Genomic DNA, 23,018 nt, shown 5'->3' on the forward strand with positions numbered 1-23,018 from the left:
AGAAAACAAAGATCAAGATGATTGCAGTTGGACTCCGATGCAATAATATAGCAATACCTATTTAATTGAAACTTTTGGTGCGAGTCTCATCAAGCTACCAATGAATGCTGCATCGTTATAATGTGGTGAGTACTTAAACTGAGCATACATGGTGTTTAAAAAGTTTTATCAAGCTGTTTCATATAATCGTATTTTTTTTACGTTGGGCGATAGTGGGGATACAAACTGGGCACATAGAATGTACGAATAAAAAAATATCAGAATAAGCTTGTTGGTGCGACTTTGCTTGACAATGGCGAACTTTAGGTAAGTCTTCGGTGTTATGAACGAGAATCTTCTTGACAGACCCAGCGTTGTCAAAGGAATGTAAAATTCTCATACCGAGTGCGACGTTAATGCACGTAGTGCCTATAGTGCCGTTATTTGAACAGTGTCTTTTTTCATAGAAAATTTTCTCGCGGCATATTTCCGCATAACGATTCACTATAATTAGTGAAAATTATTGCTATGATGTTACATAAAACGTATTGGCCTGGGTTTGACGCATCATCTATTTTATGTTTGAATAAAATGTAGATACTTTTTTTGCTCTGTTTGTAGAATTTGTCATGTTTGTAGAATACTTTTTAAGAGAACTCACCAGGTTATCTGTTTCTAGGTAATTATTCAAACAAAATTATGTGATGCTTGCACCGCAAACTAGCTTACAAGGCATAAACAATTTAAGATTTAATTATAATTGAAGCTGCTTGGCTCTTTTTGAGGGCTGTTATAAGCGAATCCGATGGACTAGAAAATTTAATAGTTTTTGAATTGCGGGCCGCTGACAGACGAAATTCGATTGGCAACCACACCAGTCACCTAGAAACTTGTGGGTGAACATGCGTGCCAAAATAAATGAGTTCAGAGGCAAGATCATATTTTTGTATTGAAAACTAACGCGTAGTAGTCAAACTTTTGTCCCTCGAAGGGAATTTATGGAAGATTGGTAAGGACGTTAGGCAAAAGGCCTCAAGCTGAAGCAGACTACGGGAAATAGAGTGTTGAAGAAAAATGCACTGCTGTAATTGAGGAGACTTCGCGCCTGGAGCCCAGTTGCCCGCCCGATCGGCCAAAACTTGCATTTCACAAGTGACGTGACTTAAAACCAACAGAAATACAAAAAGGTGGAAACTAAATACAAAATGGGTTCTTCATGAGTTGACTCTAGATTAGTTATCTCGCATGTGCGGTTTGCGAACTTTGATCAACGAAAAAGTCGTCTGAAACATATGGTCGCTATAGACAAGGCGTGCTTCAGTCTCTACCGGCCGCTGGAAAGGGACCAGGCTAGGGAATGGCGTTACCTTAAAAAAGAATCGAGTTTGGTGGCAATGCTGAGTAGGTTCAAACATACGGTGATGGCAGTACGGCATCAGAGACACTTGCTACTATGAGACATATTCCGAAAATGAAACAATAAATGCAGCTTGCTATCTTGAGTGTCTCAAGCAATTCATGAACCGTTGGCGCGGTAATCGAAAGCATGCAGTCTGGTTACTTGATGACGACCTCAGGCCAAATCTCAATTACTTCCTGGATTGAGCAAAAGGTCTAACATTGGCTTCAACTCCGCTATTCTCCTGATCTAAGTCTATAAGATTACAAGGTTCTCCCTCAAGGGCCTCTACAAAAGGGCAACTGGTGAGCAAGCAAGCGATTTATTTCAGGAAGTTGAAGTAGACAGAGAAATTATATATGAGAACGCGAATGGTAAATATATGACTGTCCCGAAACTGCTCGAGCACCGGCCAAAGTGTATAAACAGGTAAAGAAGGGTACCTTAAATATTAATAGGTAAACTATCTTTTAAATTAGCACGTTTGACAAGAATGTAATGATTGAAGTTACTCAATTGAGAAAAAAAAAGCAGTTCCTAAAACAAATTGCGTTTTCCAGGATAAATGCCGAACACAGACAACTTATTCTATGTAAATTGAAACAAGTTAAAGAATTACCATGACCCTTAGATTTCTACTGCGCTATGAGGAAAAATTTCCTTTCTATCTAAAATCTACAAGATTGCGGAACGATGTATCTTTGAACATCGGATTTGTTAGAGAATCATTCCGATATTCTACCGATAGCTATCGCTAGTAACGTTCGACTCTCTGGGTCTCTGACCTTTGTAAACAACTTTAAATAATTTGCATTTTGTTATAAATAAAAGCACGAAAACAGGGCTAAAGTTGAGGCTTGTTGTTTAACTAGAAACGTAAAATATATATATATATATATATATATATATATATATATATATATAATAAGCTGGTGGTATTTTCAGTGAACGAATGTGAGATAGTTGATCAAATCGCTGTTACTTTGAGTACTTGAAAATCATAGATCCATATATTGAGTAGCGTTCCCGCTATTCGAGTAACCCAAAACACCATATTATCATGCTATATAGAGCGATATATGTTCTGAGAAAATAATTTATCCCAAAGTTTTTTTTTTCTTCTTTTTGTTTTCTAAATTGATGAACTAAACTAGTATTGAGCATAAACCTTAATTCAGTTGTCTTCGTCTGTAATGTGCCTTCGTTTAACTGCCAGTCATTGGCTCTGTAACATTATGTCAATGAAAATAAGTGGAAGAAAAATAATAGATATTGTTTTGCTTCTATAGTTTGTTCAACCCATAGCGCTTTCACAATAACTAATCAGAGGTAACCGACGTATTACATCCATAAATAAAATGACTTCATTTGTGTATATAAGCCCTTTCAGATCCAGACCAGAGGAAGGTAATACAATTTGAGCCTTTGTGCCGCGACTCTGTATGCAAGCTAATTATTCCGACGGTATAAAATCTTCTATAAAACCAAACAGACATTTTGTATTCTTAGTAAGCCAACAGCTAAATGGATTTTATAGGTGTTCCGGGGCTGATGAAGCTGAAACCCAGACGAAGTGGCAAAATCCAGCTGATAAAAATGTTCAACGATCAACGGTTCAGGACGGGCCATTTTTTTTTTCTTAACATCCGGGTTTCCTCCAGTAATATCTAAAAAAAGCAGAGTTAAATCTTCGCGTTTCCTCGCGACCTCTCATTTTGGAACAGGACTTGTGTACCGTTTTTCAAAAGGTACCGATTGTGTTGAAGTTTAAATTTGGATATCGCTCTAAACAAGACGAATATGTTCAAAAAGGCAACTACCATACGTATTAGGTACATCTTAGAAAGCTTTATTTCTAGAAATTGTCCTCTGCTAAAATATTGTAGCTTAAATTTTAAAATACTTTTACATACGTTAGCCGCCAAAGTGCATTGCTTAATCATGGTTATTTAGTAGGAGGCGCATCGTCATATCCCAGGCGATCGTAGCCAAATTCATTCAGACAGGTTTGTCAAATAGAAAACAAAGAACCTTTAGTCTCAAAAGGTCATTACAAAAAGTTACCTAGAAGAAGATACTCCTAATAACTCCATACAATGTGGCTTCAAACTTTTCAATCTATCGTCACATATAGAACCGTTTATGACAACAAGTAAAACGAATGAATCTAATCAGCTAAGTCTAGCCGAAGTTACCTATTGCTTAAATATAGTCCTGGCGGAAGAATCACGCATAAGGTAATTTATTACGGGCCCTTAGGCAAAGTACACCAGGTTAATTGTGATTGGACTTAGAGTGAACAGATAACTGCTTGATGTATAACATTGTTCCAGCCGGTTTTGGAACCTGGGCATCTACTATGTGGTCGAAGCTTTTGTGCAGAGGTTCGGGTTTGAAATAACGCATTTTAGTAAAACCTATTTTTGGTGAAAAAAAAAAAAGGTACAACCAGATTTTTCAAACTTGAATGTACATTAGCAAAGATATAATTACTTTCTATAGAATATTTTGATATCGATGCAAATTACTGAAGGTTGGAAAAGCTTGAGGTGTTGGAAGCCGTTTTGAAGTCCAAGCAAACGACGCGAGTTACTGCAACGGATTAGCCTTGGATTGGAGTAGAAATACAGTCGCACCGAATTGGATCGAAATTTGGATTCATTCTTGGTAGTCGTGAAAACAGGTAGCTGAGTGGAATTCGGTGAAGTGCACATGTATTGCTTCCACATTAAAACATTACAGGTTGTTTCATATGAAGCCGCTCTCAAAATAGACGAAAAAAGCACCCAGAACAAAGTGGTCGTTTGTTGAGAGTCCTTGTTTGACCTGAAGTCTGCAGACACTAAGAGTTTACGGACACGTAGTCCTAGGAGGGTCCTTTTTTAGGATTTACAGGTGGCCTTAGTCCATTTACACGCGACGTTGGCGCAGCCTACTGATTCTATATCAACTCGTATACTTGACACGCTCCTGTTCATCTGATGAACTTGTCCTCCCCTAATTATTACTCTTCGCTACAAGTATTATGAAATGATTGGATAGACAAATCGTTGATTATGACATCAATGAGAGGCGCATTTTACCCCCGTTATTCATAGTATGTCTATCTAATCGCATAATAGCTATGTATGAAATACATATTAATTTATTTAATAATTATTAATCACAACCAATTAAGCATTAATAAACAAAGTACGAAACCATTTTAGGTCTTCTGTTTAATGGGAGACTTCTGGTGATTTAAAACGAACGGGGCCATTAAAAACTGCTTTTGGCCTGCAAATTTTACGCCCGTTACGAGTTCCACGATACGGTCAATTGCCTTCATCTTAAAAGATTCGAGATAGTATATATATATATATATATATATATATATATATATATATATATAATTAACTAAAACAAATAGACAATGTCCTAGAAAGCGCACAGATAAAACATGTAGCCCTACATCGTGAAGTATCGCGTTGAAATTGCATTGATACAGTGCATTGAAATGCATCGTTTAATGGATAACTGTTTTAAATTTATCTCGAGCACGTTGCTAATAATCGTTAATAAAGTTGCTGATAATATTGAATCTATTATAAGGCTCGTTTGCCGCTGAAGTGAATAATATGAGTGTTACAAATTTACGGATATACGTGGGCTTTCCGCAATTTACAGATCGATAACGTTGCACGTAGACGACCCAGTCGTACTAAATGTGAATTAATTTTATGATGCGAAGGCAAGTTCGCTCTAAATCAGAAATACTATAATCATATACGTGTATAAACAATGTTGCATAGTAGCTCACATTCATAGAAAAGGCTCCTCACTGTTGCGGGTATTTCAAAGCTTCGTCGGTTGAAAGTCACCAAGGATTATTGGTCTTGGACAAAGAGGACAAATTTGATCTAATGCTTCAAACGAAGTTATGCCCTGTAGTTTCTATTATATACATAAAATAGAACTGAATGCAATATGTAAATGAATAAAAGAAGAAAGTGTCAATTCGAAGAGGTTGGGTAACCTTTACATTAAAAATATCCAGCTGCGGATACTTGATCTACCATATTAATTGAGCTCTACTTGGAGCGGTCGGCAGTGAAACGGCCTACAGGCATGACATCAGACGATTTTTCCAACTGTTTTATATTCACGGAACTCCAGAAACAGTCATGTCACTATAAACAGAACATGTACAATGTGAGGCCGCTAGATTTGGCTACTTGATTTCGGCTCGGCCTCTGTAAACTACGTTAATTCTCCAAAAAGTTAAGCAAAAAAGCTCTAGTTCGATGCTCTCTTTTTCGATAAGAAATATGCACTTCTTTACTTCTTACTATTTAATAGTAATAATAATTGTTATTGTTACTAGTAAATAAGGTATATGTATCCAGGATTCCTTCAGTTACTGCCAGTATGTTTACGGTCAAGATTCAAACCAAGTTTAAATAGTAGACTTTGAAACAGGCTCCTGATCACTTTCAGCTAAAAGAACTGTTGCTAATATTAACTACGTAAGCATTTTTGTCAATTCTCCGTCCTTTATTTGTGCTTGAAGCTAGTCTACAAGTTACAAAGAACGTGTAAGTATTAAGTTGTCCAAAAGGTTTTGTTCGCTTTTATGTATTCCTTTGTTCTTTAATTTAAGGCTAACTGACGGCCAAGGGCTATAATCTGTAGGATAGGCCTTCTGTCACCGTTCCAACGTTTTGTTCTGCCCATAACATGATATTTCACATGAGATCCAGCCCGCTTGATCGAAATGTTGTAGTTTCGGCTTGAGAAACGAAGGAAGAACTTTCGAATGCTATAATAACACTTAGTCATCTGTAAACAAAAAAACAACACAAAAAAGAAGCAATTATAGACATTATTTTTTGATGAATTTAACAGATCGTTTGTAAAACTAGGTCAGCTGATTGTGTTGTGGTTTTTAGTGTGATTCTGTTGGACGTATGCTATCTTTATAGACTTGAGCACTAGCTTCCGCTTTTGCATTTCCTTTTATTCAATAAGTACGCGTTTACATAATCGCTCCTTTGCTCGCGTATCGAAGCGACTTTAGTATTCTGGTCGGTTTCTCCACTGTTCAGTCTGCTCGCTCTTTGCAAACCCAGGCCAATAGTTTTATGCGTTCGAAGACATATCTCATTCTTCTATTTCAACAGCGTGCTGTGTGTGAGAGGAATGACAAGCCGGCGCCTTCACTCCTCATAGGCCCAGCTTTGTTACCCTATGAGCTCCTTCAGTGACCCACAGGGCCTAGGGCCCTCGAAATGTGTGCTTTCATCAGCTTGTCCCTTGTGGCAAAGGTTTCAACCACCACCCCACCTGATGTGGAAAGGGCGCATTTAGGTTTCTCTCTCTCTCTCTCTCTCTCATTTTTCAGTATCTGGCGGGTGCTTATCGCCCTCATAAATGCTATCTGCTAGCTATTTTCATAACTGTACATACCACTTCTGATCCGAAGCCCACACCACTGCATATCCATGTGCTATAGTTCATTTTTTTTTAACAGCGTAATACAGCCCACAATAGCCCTGCTGGGTTTGTTTAGATTGGTTCTCCAGACCAGAAAACAAATGGTAACGCCGTCAAGCAGCAGCATGAGTACGGTCAAGTACATCGATTTTCCTTTTCAGTGTCTTTCTGTAGCGTAGAAACACACAAGAAAAGGATCATTTCAGTGCGGCATTCGCCGTGGTACCTCCCACTCCAAGGCGCTGTCATTCAAAGGGGTACACCGCTGCCGTCTTTTGCTACCAGCAAACCCCACGAAGCCGACAACCTGCCGGTGCTGAGCGCCACTGCTGGCGCTAAAGGGCTTCGTTAGATAATAGCGGCCAGTTAGCTAGCCAACCAGCCAGGTCGTTTTTAGTTTGATTGGTCGTCCAGTCTGTCGATTAAAGGGCATCTTTCCCGTCGGTTACTTTCTCCACCATCGCCTACTCTGGCGCCAGCGACGCTAGTAATGGTCTTCGTGACTTGTTTCTGGTCGCTTCCAGAAAGCCACCAGAGAAGGCAGCTGGAAAAGGAAAAAGAAAAATAGAGCAATGCAGGGATGTAGCCGGCGGCGGCGGCTAACCGTTGGTCTGTACTAGCAGCGCGCTCTAGCCAGTAACAGAACGACAGGAAAGCGGATGAGCTTCACGACGGCAGTCGTCGTCATTGCATGGAGTAGCAGCAGAGCTAAACGAGGTCATTCACCTCGATGATGAAGCAATAATAGCACGCTGCGGCTGCGGCGTCTGTCTGGTACGCGTCTGCACCCCGATGTCTGTTGTTACTGTTGCTGCTACTCTACGAGGCAAGGCGTTGCCGGAGTGCGCGGCTGGCGGTCGGTAGCCGTCGGCTGGATGAGATACACGAGCCATGATCTAGTTAGTTTGAGTGTTTCCGTGTCTAGCCAAGGCTTCTACCACTTATCAAGCTCTGCACCTGACAGGGTCTGTGGACTAAAGGGAACTTTTGACTATGGACAGGCAGAAGTCGACCAACGACTAAACGGAAGACATACAGCCGAAAGGCCTCGAGTAGAGTTTGAATACGAAGTAGCTACGAATGACAGCATGTTAAGTTTAATCAGACGACGATGTTATTGAGGTAACGCTGCTCGATGGTCCAGAAAAGATTAACCGAACGACGAACCCAGCTGATTTATTATTTCATCGACCAGTGCCAATCTGGCGTGACCCTGACAGACGCTGCAGTGGAATACAATGAATAGAAAAATGCCGTTCAGTTATATCACTTCCTTATTCGATAGATTTCCGCCTTACGATGATGATCATATAATAATAATGGTCATCGCAGCTGAGAATATGAAACAAAACTGAAAAAACTGTGCAGCTCAAACGAGACCGTGGACACTTCTAATATATATATGTATATATGAAAGGGAGAGAAAGACAGCGAGAGCCAGAACGAATGTTAGCGTAGCCATGATTTTAAGTTCAATGTAAGACCAGCTTTTGTTGAGTTTGATATCTTAGCTCTACCATCGATTTGATTAGATTGCAGAAAAGAAGTTCTAACTTATATTAACACTACAGAGCCATACATACATACATGTCGGATTAATGGTTAACATTAGGGAAAACCTGCGCCTAATTGATGTTTCCACACATCCAGTTACACCATGTCGAGTTTACGTTTCACAAAACGTAATACAATGTACAAACGTGTATACACCCTATGCTGGAGATCGTATCCTGCTATCCTGATACATCCCGCAAGTCGAATGTTGCCCCCATCGCTCCACCCGAAAGGCGTTACGGTCGTCACATCCTGATGGCACCAGAATAGAAATTACTCGCGTATAGCGTACGCATTTGCTTATATGGATAAAAATCAATATCGAATTCATTAATTTACCTTCTCTAGGTAACATTCAGGCACTATATATGTATATATGAGCTGAACTAGATTTAATTTGTGGTGTTGTTCTTTCTCTCCTGTCTTTACTACATTTTCCAGTATTCGACCGTTGCGAACTTACCGTATTACGTACGTTTTGAATTGTAGCGTTCTGTTTCCATGAGATAAGTTTGACAACTTGAACGCTTCCGAAACGAAGGGCACAAAATTCTTCACATATGACTGCCGTCTTTCTAGATAACAGCTGCATCGCCTGAGGCCTGCATGCCGCCGTGCCCTCAATCGCTAATGCATACTAGTCGCTTCTAACACAGCGTTTCGAGAAGCCTACTGGACAGATAAATATAACGGACAGAATTTACCGTAGAGGATATGAGTGGCAGCAGTGGCGGGTGAGGTTTCTCAACTACAGGCGCAACAGTGGGCAAAAAACGGGGGAACGGAAGGGAACATACGGCTGGTCATATTAGCTCGCGTAGTGGATCGGTCCTGCTTTGTGGAGAAACGCCTGAGGGCGATGCCCTCGACGACGACGTCGGTTGCCATCACCGAGACCGGCGGGACGGTCGGTGCGGAAGACTGGTACACATGGCAAGCTGTAACAAACACGACAACTTAGAGCAGCTACGATAGCTCAGAATCGATGACTGCCGGCTCTTTGCAAGACCGCCGGGCCACTGGTGCTAGAAATTGGCCCAACCCGACCGGATTCAGCTTTCCTAGTCTGCTCCTAGATTAGCAGAAGCCCGATACGTAGAGGTGAGAATCGGCGAGGAGTTCCACGGCGCTAGTCCATAGCCGCCGCACCGCCGCCGTCGCCGCTGTCGCTGCGCTAGCCAGCCTAGCTATCGAAGACATTGCCAGAGCTTGTGCCAGAACGCAGCGCCCGCTCGCTCGCTCAGGCGGGCTCTGTTCTGTTACAGCAGCGGTGTCAACGCCAATGGCGGCGCCTGCATTCGACACGGCGCCACGGTCATATCAAACTATATTCTAGCCCAACTACGCTAGTTCGACGATGTGCTACGACGGGAAAGGGAAGGCCACGGGTGCTGTTCGTCGTCGTCGTCGTCGTCGTCGTCGTGCTGCTGCTGCCGCCGCCGCCGGTGCTGCTGCGATGCTTGCCTTGAAGGAGAGGGCAGTGTTGCGGAGCCGTTAGCGATGCCGGCTGTCAGTTTAGGCTGAGCGAGTATGCTGACCAGTCGTGGAGAGAGCCACAAGTAGTGCGAGAGGCGTAAAGAGAGCGTGGGCCTGCCACAGCCTGGAGAGTACCGAGTGAGGCCCGCTGGTTGGTAGGAACGGGCAGCGCGAGGAGGGCCCTAAGAGCCCCGTACGAGTCGGGAGGTGCTCAGCAGTGCAGGACTTAGGAGTAGTGCGAGTGAACAACGCAGGGCAATGCGAAAAAAGAACGTCAACGAATGAAACACGGCCAAAAGGCACAGATTTGTCGGTAGAGGAGAAACAAAGGCTAGATTGGAATATTTGGACCTTTTTTCATTCTGCCACAGCAGCTGCTGCCGATGCCACTTCACTACAGCCGCTGTCAGAACTGGAAACAGTAACGCGCAATTGACAACGGCTTAGGTTTGATTGGCAAAGGAAAACACAGGATTGGAACAACTCTAAAGTTGAAAGTAGAACAAAATTACCAAGTATAACGAGGACTAGTGCTCGCTGTAGCTCTGTCGAAACGTCGCTAGAGAACAGCCGGGAATACAGGGCCACCGGTGAGAACGAGGTACGGTTCCGCGAAACAGGCAAATAGTGTTGAGTTTATGTCTGTCAATGGAGTATAACGCCGTGTTGTAGTAACGCTAAATGCTGATAAAAGGTCGGAAAGACGGTGGAAGCGTCGCTTGCGAAAATCTTGGCCAAGAGTGCCAAGATCTCACCGCGTAACACAGAAGAACGGACAACCGGCTGGAATGCGCGACTGGTAGAGTTAACTCGTGCCGCCCATAGCCATAGCTCGTTCTTGGTGAAGCTTATTGACATACATGTGGCAATCAGCATTGGTAAGTTGCGCGTGGCGGCAAAACTCGTCACCATCTCGTCTTAGTTAACGGATACGACGATATCCGGTGTCGAAGCACAGTGCATTGAGGATCGGTGCTACTTAGGACAACGAGGAAGAGTCACTCGATGCCGACAAGTTGCGGGCAATTCTGCTTGTGCTACAATTCCTACCGTAACCTCAGTTTCAGCAGACTACACGACTAGTAGTATTTGTGCAAAAAAAAAGAAGAAGTAGACGAATTGTTGCTGCTGCCAACTTCGCCGCCACCGCCACCGCCACCGCCACCGCCGCCGCCGCCGCCGCCGCTGCCGCCGTCAGCTCGTGCCACTGGCTACAGCAAGTTCGCTAACAGGAAGAAAGCGTGCCGCTGGGGTTCAAGCTAGAATCAAGCAGCTCGTCATTGTATATGCGTGTTCGCCTCGCGTGGTGTCCGCCGGCTGAAAGAGCTAGCCTCGCGTGTACAAAGTGTGTCTGGAAAAATATCAATCGCTATAAGAGCAGCTTGAGCTCTTGGCTTGCTTTACTGCTGGTCGTGATTATAGCTGTGGTGCCCCACTCGGTGTTACTGGATTTTGTAAAAGGGGCAAGTGTACACGCTAGTGAAAAGTTGTGTTTGTAGTGCTACTTCAGCCGCAGCTGTTCAGATACCCGTGGGTGGTGCTGGAGCAATCCGTGTGTTCTCCCGATTTTTCACATATTTTCGTATCACGTCCTGTAGACGTCAAAGTGCACGTCAAGACAGTGGGGCTGGCAGACGAGGAGATGGATTCGCTCGATTCTGCCGAGCTAAATCGGGAGGACCCTCATGTGGTGGACGATCTAGACGACGATGACCTGTCCGACGGTAAGTTTGAAAGTTCGTGTAACGGCTACTCCATGCCACAGCTGCTGAACGTGTTTGTGTATTATGGATTGTGGATGTGTGTGTACTGTGCGGGATAGGGAAAGCTAAGTGCTCTAGTGTGCGCGCGGCTTCGTAGGCCAGGTGGTTTCTATGCGGCCTCCTGCTGCTGCTGCTGCTGCTACTGCTGCTGCTGCTGCTGCTGGTGCTGCTGATGCTGATGTTGTTTACGGGAGTAACACAGAAAGACCAGTAAAGCCAAAGTGATGCAATATTGTGGCGCATTGATATCATAGCTGACGCAGATGCCTTTCCCCCCATATAGGCTATGAATGATATCCCACCTAAAACTAGCCTTTCGTTAAGTGGCTTTGGATATGTGATAAAGCTTATCGAAAGTTGTGGAGAGGAAAAAACCAGTAACATGAATGGTCGGACGTTCCAGTCGAGTGTTACCACTGGCAGTCTCCTGTTTGCCGTTAAGATTAGTCTGGAATGACGCTAGCGTCCCCTGTTAACACTAACCAAAGTTTCGGTCGTGAGAAGGGTCGGAAAACTTCTACAAAGCATCGAAGAACGCCTTGCGCCATTTCTCTGGCCAAGTGAAGTGCTCAAGATAGCTGTAGAATAGAGGGAAAGTCGCATTTCTGGCCATAGATAAATCGCTTTCCAACTAGGTCAACTGGCATCGTATAACAGCCTGCCTGCCGTTGCCAGACGGCAGTCACGGCTATGCCCCATCGTTGATGGCAACATTACCCTAGCTCTTTAAAGGTCTTACAGACCTATGTTTCGACCAGGCGTGGTATAGATTTATTGATTCTGTAAAAAAATACGTGTTTGGAACGTTCAGTGTACACAAAACAACATGGGCGCCATAGTTCTGACTTGGCCGCTGGAACTCAGACTAGGCATACCCTTGCCAATACTCCATCGTCGACAAACGACTTTATCTTAAGACCTGCTAGTTGAGAGAAGCTTTGCAGGTTCTGTTGGTGTACGAAAAATTGAACAAATATAGTTTTGAACATTGTTTATTAGTTAGGGTTAATACGCGACGCGTGAGTGGTCTGGCAACCATGTCTAGTCCCTAGTGCTAGTTACCGACGAAGCCGCCGGCTAGAGGACTGGAATATACGATGTGATGGCTGCGTATTGTCCTCAACTGTGGCAAGGTTTACGTTGTTACCGCAATCCTTATATCTGTGTCGAGGCCTTTTTGCTATTTTTTTGTGGCAATTCAAATCGAGAAATAGGAAATAGAAAATGTTTCACTGACTTTAAAAGGTTTTCTGGTCGAGTCTTCGAGTGGAGACGTTCTACCAGAAGTGTCTCAACTTTTTGGCATCGATGGTGCCAAGGATCTGTGATGCACTACGTCTGAAAACGACTTACATGATTTCTGGTACTCTAAAGCACCTTCTCCGGCTGCCTCTTGCCATCATAACCTGCAACTGGTGACTTGTTTTAGCATGTAGTAACTTCATGTTCTGCAAAGTCCTCTACTATCCCAGCTTTGTAGTTGTGCCCCAATTAATGTAGTATTGTACTCCTTTAAAACAAGTGAATCTTAGTTAACGCAATAGTGGAATACAACCGAAAAAATGCAGCTGGACAAAAGTTTATTTGCCAATATCAATGGCCGCTCTTTTTTCTGGTCGACCGTGGTTAGGCGGGCAAACTATCGCGGCAAGATGGCGGACAATAATTGGTTAGGCCTAGTTCTGGCCGTTGTTGGCTATGTGCTGTGGTGGTGATGGTGGGGAAAACCGCTGAGTACTCATAACACTGGACTAGATAAGTCGCGACGGGTCGGACTGGAAGAAGGCAAGGCGCATGCGCGGCCACAACGATGCTGCTAGCTCCTCGAACGGCAGCTGCAGGCGGCACACACGAACGCATCTATCCGTGCTTACAAGAGATGGAATGGGCATTCTAGCTGGGTCAGTCGGGGGTACAGGGATAAAAAATGGGGTGGCAGAAGCCCAATTCCCTAGCTACCCCCGCAAAATTCCTTGATCTGCGGATTGTGTTCCCCTACCGGCTAGGGCCAGAAAATATGCCAACTACAGCAATCCCCCGAGAGACCCCCGTGCAGTGTTACACCTAGGAAGCACACTACCTCGTGATCGACCTATGCCATGGCAGGGGTGGGTAACCGTGGAATGGAAGTAATCTAAATTAGAGGACTAAAAAGCAGGCCGTCATTGGAAATTATTTAGGGGTGGTAGTGAAAGAAACTGGGCCAGAACCTCACTGGCTCATGGCCGACATCTTCCAAAAGGGGCCACCGCTTGACTCTCTGATTATAGTCTAGACTGCTCACCCGACGCAACAAGAATCTAGGTCATGCAGGGGCAGCTGGCTCTGTTAGACTAGGTTACCGCGGTGCTAGAAACAGGAGTAAATTGATATGGTTAAACCGGCGGTAAGTTGGCGTTAGTAAGTGCTAGACAGTACAAAAATTATATTTTTGAACCGCTTATGGGTTTACCCATTTGCCAAAATAATTATTAGTTTAGGGGCGAGGAAAAGAAGTGAAAACACCATCAGCATGGGATTTTATTAAATGTTAGGTAGTTACGACTTATATAACGAACTTGTACGAACTTAATATCCGGTTTGGCAGTGGGTGGAATGCCATTTGTCCTTGACCCATTTCGAAAACCCTGGCAAAATATGGAATTGTGTTAAATATGCATGTTACTTTTTTCAACTTTCTAATGCGAGCACAGGGGCAATTACATTATTTTAGACGTTAATAATTATCGTATTTTTATTATTATTATTTTATAAGCTGTTTGACAGTGATCGATAGATGGACGCCGCGCAGATACACGTGAAACGTTGATGATTTAAAATCGGTTGACGGAAATGGGACGGTGCATAAGATTGCTAAATAAGTTCTAGCGGCTTAGATTTGAAGATTGTTCATTGTTTCCGTTTTTTTTAAATTTTCCCTTTACTGACAGTGGTGTTTTTAGACATGGGCGATGTGCTTGTCTAATAAAAGAACCTTTTGTCCTGCAGCCACCTGTGAAAGCTTAACCCTAAATAGAATTTTGTGGTCTAAACAAAACACTAACAACCGAGCCTTTTAACTAGACATAAAGCAGACGAAAAATAGGTGACAAAGCAAAAAGGAAGGACATCCATCACTTATTTATCAACCGAAGTGAGTTGTTGAAACAAGCTCTACAGAATTAATTATAACAAAAATAACATTTTAATAAAAATAAAATTAAGTAGTACTGCCACGTTTCGAAAAACAACGTTAGGTCTAAAACATTCAAGCGTTATTCGTAGGTTCTTATAGGTAATACTTGTACTTTTTGCTTTTATGTATCCTTAGCTCTCCAAAGAATGCTTGTAAACAATTTAGAACCTATTAACAACTATTTTAATGTAAATCTATGCATTCCTGTCTCAAAATACAGTAGTATATTCGAGAAGCTTCGTCACGTAGATTTTTTGGCCTATCACTTAGGCCTCGAGACATCTTTCTAAGATCTTGATGAGTACAATCCTATTAATGCATTGAAGCTACGTATCAGTCTTCATCTTTCGCCTTTATGAGGCGAGGCTTTCTAATAACAAATCGTAAACATGTGCTAATGGGCTTATGAAATAGGCCCTGTTGTAGTAAACCTAAATGAAACACTTTGCAATAGAAATCACAATAAATTTTCATACTTTTGAGAGACGCAAAAAACTTTTTGAAAGAAACGTATTAATTTAGGTTGATTTCGTACAGACGTAACACATTTTTGATTGTTCGGCTTTCCTAAAATATATTCCTCTATCGGATATTGTGTCAAACTTGTAACTGCAGTTATTTATTTTCCCATAAATTTTACGCTGATGAGCAGCTAAAACTAAGAACGGATTAATCTACAATTTATTATTATTATAATGTAATAATCTTGATACCACAAAGCTATATATTCATCTAGATAGGATCACCATGTGAAAATGCCTAATGTATCCTTCACATCCTTAAATTTAAGGTTTCAATTTTTGTCCACTATGCCTTAATGCACCTGTTGTAATTACGTAACGTGATTTAGATCTAAACTAGCTGCAAACAAAAGGTACAGATGTTAGTAAACTTACTAGCGTAACAACTAAAATGATCGTAAAGAAGATCCCTTGCAACCTTACCGATCAACCAAACTGTATCATATAAATGCTCAAGCGCTCGTTCAAGATATCGTGATATTGGGTCGAAGCCTTTTCCAATGAAACACCTCCGATAATACACAAAAGGGACCTCACAGAAACGTGCACGTATTATTTCGCTGTAAATTGTTTCAAACGCCTGTCCGCAAAAAGATCAAAGATTGAATCGTATACCCCCTGAAAGGAAGTTTATCCGTGAACTGTAGACCGAAATGTGGTGCATTTAGCCCATGAGGGCCAGGTAATTCGCAGAGGGCGACTATTGCTTGAAACGAGCGATACCTAATCTTTAGAAGAAATCAAGGTCGAACAAGTCAGCCTTTTTTGCATAGTCGCTAGAGATTTAACGGTTAGCAAATCACGGTCACCCCCAAGATTCCGCACACGTCGTGAAGTAACCATCATTTGCCTTCGTTGGACTTTAGACGAGGCTCGTTACTTAAAGGGCCTCACGCACGACCCCTCTCAAAGTAAGTCGCAAGGGTATAAAACGTTAGTGATGACGGGAAAAGCACATTGCTTGAGCCTGACCTTATTGGGATATGACAAAAAACAGCCGGCATGTTGTTTTCCTTAAAGATGTTAGCCAAAAACGAAGTCGCACCCGTTCTAGCAGATCAAAGCTGTCTGAGTGGATCAGGAAATTCGGTGAAGTTCATGCTCCCCTCCTTTTCTCTCTGAACTCGAAGATGCTCTTCGTAGTGAACTGATTGTTTCGTTGATCTGCGACGGATATAACGTGAAACTAGTGGTACTAAGTATTGACGTGTAGTAAGATGTTTCGCCTGTTTTGTAGTAGATATGCTAACCTAATTGAGCCTTTACGTTACGCGATATGTATATGTAAAGCGCTAGCCGTCCGCTCTCCAATAATCTCTAGATATGTTTCTCAATGGTGAGCAGTCTCAACAGCCGCGGTACCGGTCCGGTACGGAGTGGGCGACAGCTACGGTAGCAGACGATGGTGGCTAATGGCCGATTACAGTTTCCCCCCACCCGAACATCGTATCTATGACACTTTTGCGACGTTTCCCCTGCCTCTCACTCTGCTGACCACCGTCGGATTGACTGTAAGCACCCGAAAGCGGTCGTACACCGTTTACCGTTCATTGCCACCGGCAGCAGCGGTAGTAGCGGCCACAAGCTGCGACAGCGTCACCCAGTTGGCAGCGACTTCGAGCGTCTATGCAACAGTGCGATGCGCTGAGCGTACGGGACTGGCGCCGCTACTGTGGCTGTCGATTGTCAGGCTTTTTTTGCCACGCTGTTACCTCCAAGAGTGCAGCAGCGTCCATGGGCCGCCGCGACTGCTGCCGTCGCATAACAACACCGATATGTAAGTAGGTTATCACTATGCACCAGGAGCTGGCGTATGGGATGGCAGCTGGGCGCTTGGCTGAACGACTCGCAGCTAGTACGGCGGGCCAGCACGTGTTGGAATCGACGCTATTCGCAGCGCTGACGCAATCAACGCGGGGCAACAACACACATTTATTTGAAGTAATACTTTGCACGAATAAAGGCGGAGCTCGCTGCAGCGGCAGTGCCAGCTCAGGTACTGTTTACTCTGTGTAAAGGTGCCATAGCTATTGGCTGTTTTGAAGGGTACCGTTAATGATACCAGATGGATAAATTGTCGTCCGATACTTGTAGGACAGCCACGGGTTGCCGCGGGCAGTCTCTTTTACTTTCGTTTATATGCGTGAGCAAACGTGAACGTTAATGAGTGTGTTCAAACAACGTTTTTCATGTGTGTGTTATCGCGCCTAGTACAGTAGCGATTAGGACGGCTATTGCTGCTGGTAAATATAAATGGTTATCGTTGACTGGACCGGGCGTCGTCACAACATTAGCAGTAGCTGACAACGAATATCCGCCCGCTATAATCTATCTCAGTGCAAAGATGCGGTGCACTGGTTTCGCGCATCCGCGGTTCACCATTCGTGTCGTATACATATCATTACTGCGCCATTAACGACGTTGATGAATACGCGCTGCACTGAGCACGCCATCGAGAACTTCTGCCCCTTGAGAGAGAGAGAGAAGGGAAAAAATCGATTGGACCCGTGCTCGAGTGACAAAAAAACGACATAATTAGAGAACTAAAGAACTCGAGAAATAGTTCTCGCTTTGTAATAGAACTCTCGCGCATCGGTAGGGCTGTGGCCTATCAGATCCGCGTGTGTGAGCGTTACTTCGGATAACGAATCAAGGAGCTACAGCGGTTCCTGCCGCGGGTGCATTGCCAAGGAATCTCTGCTCGCCGGCGATAAAAGCAGTGGCACCACGCCGACGATCAACTGACTGACGTTAGCAGCGAGCCCGCTTAACAGCGATTAGGAAAGATTAACAGGAAGAGATGGTATATATGGCGGAGCAGTATGCAATAGTCGACAGCGAATGGGGCCGAATACCGTTTAGATCTAGTTTTCCGGAAGCAAAATATCAATTCTTACATATCAGGCAAAAAAGGGGGCAGTAATTGAACGCATCGAGGAGACATAGCGCTCAGACGTCTGCGGGCGCTCCTTCTTGGGAGCTCCTTCCAGAACGAGTTTGGACTTACGTGCTACATGTAAGACGAGAGCATTATTTGAAACATTGCATTATTACGGCACAACTTGATAGAGATCTCCGGGGGTTCCAGGCAATAATGACCTACAATAGTGGTTCACAGGCATAGAAACAAAGACACGAATCTCTCTAGAGTTGGCTGACAGTCATCTCAGTCAACACTTCAGAGCAGCATGCATATAAAAAGAAAAAAGTGTGTTTTTGATATCAATCCTTTCGATCGAAGTTCTTGTAGACCTACATTTTTAGCAGCGCGATAATTCCTCGAACTCAAACGCGCGAGACAGCTACTCAGAATGTTGGTTTCAATTTGGATGTATGCGGCATACGGTATCGAGTAGGGTTGATAATGACACACGGAAACTAGAATGCCGTAGAATCGGTAACAGAGAATTCACTTAATTTTGTTAAAAATAGCTAACACAGTTCGCTTTAACATCGACTAGTGTCAATTTCCTGTCTACTTGAACTCACTAATCGTTTTGGAATGATCGTCGCAACAGACTGTTTATATTAAGCCCGCTATCGCCAGTATTTAAAATTGAATTAGATTTGTTTTTGTTACGAGTTGAACAACAACGAACTTTATCTGTTTGATCTATAATTAGACAGGTGTGCGTTTTTTCTTCTATACGTTTTTTTTTCTGCTATACGTTCATTAATTTCCTTTTTGGTGACAATAGGACCGGTCAGCTAGGTACAGGGCGCGAGCCTATTCCTCTAAGCTATCTCAGATCCCCGTTGAAATTCAAGTACATGTTGGAGTGTAAACAATCGTTGAGTTAATATTGGTGAACGACGAAAACGTGCATCTTTACATTACATTAGGTACGGTTCCGATGGATGATGCAACTTACTTGAATTGAAATATTGCCTCTGCATCGTAGGTTACTGTTTGAGTTTAGGCTCGACTGCAAACGCACTCCTGGTAGCGGGCGTCAGTCCGTGGATTGTCTGCGTTCCACAGTAGCAAGCCACCGGCTTCAAGACTATTTGAAAGGCTTCAAGGGTAAATTATGGAATGGGCTCTGTCTATCAGATTGTCTGTGTTACCCCTTCGATATATTGAACAGCCTCGTTAGTATGTGTACAATGGAAAATTGTCAGGTTTGTATATTAGTGAGCTGTGTTTAAGCCATTATGGTACACTGCTACTCTCTCTAAATCCTATCTTGGTAAAGGTTGTAGGGACCAGGGCCTGACGCAATGAATACAGGCTATTCAAAGCCTGATGGGCCTCCGACGCCTGCTTTCGGTGCACGGCGAATGACTCTTCGTACAGACTTGCGTTTCTGGGTTCGACCGCCGCTACTCGTTTGTGCTCTGTTTGTACCAGTGCACGGTGGACGATTCCCGCCTCCCTCCAAAAACCATCTGCTCAGCAATTTGCTATTGCCTGTCGGCGACCAGAGGACCACAACATGGTCAGCAACGCGCTCCGCTGTTCCACTAGCCACAAATACGTAAGCAAAAAGAACCATGAGCGGCGTTACCACGAGCTAGCGCCGGGAGCAAACTGAGAATTCCCAGTAAACGTCCGTTTACTGTGCGTCGCTTCTTCAGAACCAGCCTAGAAGCTAGCTGAGCCCTCTAGGTGGCCTTTGGCAATAGCGGTGGTAATCGTGTGACGGCCGAAGCCGTGTTCGTTACTTGCTTATTTCGTTCGTTCATGCGCTGGTTGGTTTTTCGAAGCTCGACCACTGCGGCCCTCCCGGCCGCAGTGGCCAAGGCCCAGGACACGAGGATAAATAGCGCGACGTGAAGAGCGGTTCCGTACTATTTTGCCTCTCTCCTCTCCCGCGCCCTATTCGTCTTTCTGCAATTTTAGCTTTTCCTATTTCTGACGCTCTTGCTCGGCAAGGAGAAACTGCGCTCCTTGGAGCGTTGCCCTGGAGGTCATGGACGGTGTGTTGGCGAGCGGTTTGGTCAGCGGCCGAGTTCAGCCGCTCTTTCTGTGCTACTCTTACCCTGGTGCTCCCTGGGCGGCGTGGCGGCAGCATGTTCCCTTTCTTTTCGTCTAGACAGGCCTTGCAGAGCGCAAGGGAGCGGCCGAGAAAGAGGGGGAAAGAGCGCTGCGAGGGCCCGACGAGTTCAACGACCCCGAGCCACGCGGACGACCAACCGCGGTAACGTCATATCGTAGTGGCGGGCAACAGGGCCTTGCAAAGTCAGCTGTCGCCACGACTGCGTTTGGCTCTACTTAGGCGGCCTGGCTTCGTCGATCGCAAGGCGCTTACCTTTGGCAGGTTTCTGCATTGGACTGAGTCGCGGAGCGTCTAGCACACAGAAAAAAAGATGAAACCCAATGGTGGATATCTAGCCAGAAGCCAAGCTGCCCATCCAACCTCTTAGCTGGGCAGTAACAGCAACTATGTCGCTACAGCCAAAGCTGTAACGCTCGAAAGCGGATCAGCGGCAGGTTAGTTGCTAGCGACCAGTAGGTCCGTCTTGCATGCGCGGGCCTGACACCTTGGCTGAGAGGAATGTCTAGGTTGGATTGGGTATAAAAACTAGTCTCACCATCACTGCTCAGCATTGTATTATCGCCCTTCTATGCCCTACACAGCCGGTAGCGAATTTCAAGGGCAAAGAAGTAATGAAGGAGGCTGAAGGTTTCGTAAACAAGAGGTAAAGCAGAGGCACTTCCTGTGGGGTGCAAATCGCTCGGATTGGATGACGTTTATGTTGATGATCTGGTTATTAATGTCAAAGCAATTGCAAGACGGGTACAGGGGGGTGAAACATTGCAAGCTTGTGCAATGTGGATATGATAGAGCAGAGCTGGTCTAAACCTTTTACGATCTCATCGAATCTCATCTGGATTGCACTGCACTGGCCCCATAACACTAGCTATACTTTTCTGTGCGACTATTCGAACACTTCGCGTTTCTGCGTAGAATCATCAAGAGTCGGCCAGACGGACAACACAGGTAGTTATTGCGTAATATTATAAGACTATTTTCAATGTTCGACACGATCTCCAACCGTAAGATGTCCAGTATCATAGTAAACCAGTGTACTTAATACGCTCCATCCTATCTTTGTTAAAAATGCGTTTTCCGATTATATATCCGAAAGTACAAAGATAAAGATATTCACAATTTGACCTAGTAAAGTGTAAAAATGTAAAATTGCTTATGGGAATTTTGCACTATCTTAGAACAACCTAGTGTCTAATATCGAAACCCTGAGACTTATTTGCAAGCAAAACCGGCCGAAATGACAGTACCATTGCTAGTAGTGGTACGTAATATCATCAACAATCTGTTCAGCCATTCCTTACACTTTTTTGTCGAAGGCATCAGCTGGTTGTTCGCGCGAAACGCCGATACTGGCACACACGTGCACGCAGGGGAGTGGACCAGACCAAAGGCTGAGAGGACCTGCTGGCAAACAAAACGATAGATCCGGAAGTGCATTCCGTATTCAACAGTTGCAAGCTTGAAAAATAAGCACATAGCTTAGGTTAAGTGTCCTTTACGAAAACAGTGTCCCGCTGTATGAGCGAAGTGATGGTTCCCCGCTCAAACTCGGCAGAGAGTGGTTCAGTTCCTAGCTCAGGATTTGCTCGCCTGCGACGTCCGTGCCTTCTAGCTGCAGCTACCGCCGCAGTCGCTATCAAGTTCTCGAAGCACAAGCAAGCTTGCCTGCCTGCCGGCCGGCCGATGGCCTGGCGAAAAGAAGGTCACTGACCCCAGGTGGCCTTCAACAGAATCCTGTGGCCGAGCGCGTTGAAGACGGCGAGAATGTGCGGTGCCGAGGGCAGTTAGCTTTACTATGGTGTGGTGGAGTAGCATGTCACTGGGGGATTCGGTCATGAAGTGTAATGAATACAGTGTAGTTAGGCCACATTTCTCATACGGCGTCATGCAGTTAGTTGTGTAAGGAGACGTTGAGAGAGAGCCGGCAGCAGTCGCTGGTCGCGATCCTGGTAAGACCAGTGTGACAACGAGAACATCACCACAAAGGAATGGAGGAACGGGCAGAGAAATATCGCACAAGGAGGTGGAGAATGCGGAATCTCTGGTAGATCTTGAAAATAACCAGCGATACATTTTCAGTTGTATTGATTAGCTACATCCTCTTTGAGGCCCGCCGAGGTTCGCTCACCGAAGAAGCTGGCTTTGTTATAGTACTGTTATAGTGTTTTTATAGGCTGCTCTTCGCGTCGTATTCGTAGTGTTAGCCATATATATATATACATATATATATATATATATTTATGCGCAGTTTATGTTCGATGTCTAACAAAAAAATAACATGTGTCAAGTGAACGAATTCAGCCAGCTGACCTGAGCTTGTATTGTCTACAGACGTAAATACTGTACATAATATGGTGTAAAATGAATAGCCGTGTGTATACGGATCATTTTATCTAGCGAATCACCAAGAATGAAATATTTCGTGTTTCATCTTTCCGCTGTTTGAAACGCGGCTCTGTCTGCGCGCAGGCATATTATGGGCCTGGTGTCATTGCCACGTCGTATCCAGCGTTGTACGTTCCGCCGCTGCCGCGCAACCCTTCGCCGCCAACCAGAGGACGTTACACTATGAACGTGTAACGTGTACCGAATAACGCGGCGCTATAGAGCAGCTACGATCGTCTTGTGCTATCAAACGTCAACAAAGGACTTCATGGGCTCATTTGCCGGTTGGTTCAACCT

At 44.3% G+C, this 23,018-nt stretch overlaps 1 protein-coding gene and 1 long non-coding RNA gene across 5 annotated transcripts in view; one reads left to right on the plus strand and one right to left on the minus strand.

Moving 5' to 3' along the window:
• Nucleotides 1-5,890: 5,890 nt before the first annotated feature.
• On the minus strand, nt 5,891-9,727 carry LOC111261957 (uncharacterized). The gene is made up of 2 exons (XR_002681300.2): nt 8,868-9,727; nt 5,891-6,196 (listed from the first exon to the last, which is right to left on the minus strand). It is a non-coding gene; the product is annotated as an uncharacterized LOC111261957 (long non-coding RNA).
• Nucleotides 9,728-9,926: 199 nt separating this feature from the next.
• Nucleotides 9,927-23,018, plus strand: part of LOC111261939 (Purine-rich binding protein-alpha) — a 41,157-nt gene continuing 28,065 nt past the window's right edge. The window contains exon 1 of one of the 4 annotated variants that reach the window (XM_022835837.2): nt 9,927-11,604. In XM_022835837.2, the coding sequence (XP_022691572.1) occupies nt 11,523-11,604 (82 nt within the window). In that variant the 5' untranslated portion in view covers nt 9,927-11,522. Of the gene's footprint in view, nt 11,605-11,686; nt 14,030-23,018 lie in introns of those variants that run through there. The other 3 variants (XM_022835839.2, XM_022835841.2, XM_022835840.2) reach the window with 3 other exon arrangements.

The sequence above is a fragment of the Varroa jacobsoni genome, unplaced genomic scaffold, assembly GCF_002532875.2.
Source record: "Varroa jacobsoni isolate VJ856 unplaced genomic scaffold, vjacob_1.0 scaffold_617, whole genome shotgun sequence".
Lineage (NCBI taxonomy): Eukaryota > Metazoa > Arthropoda > Arachnida > Mesostigmata > Varroidae > Varroa > Varroa jacobsoni.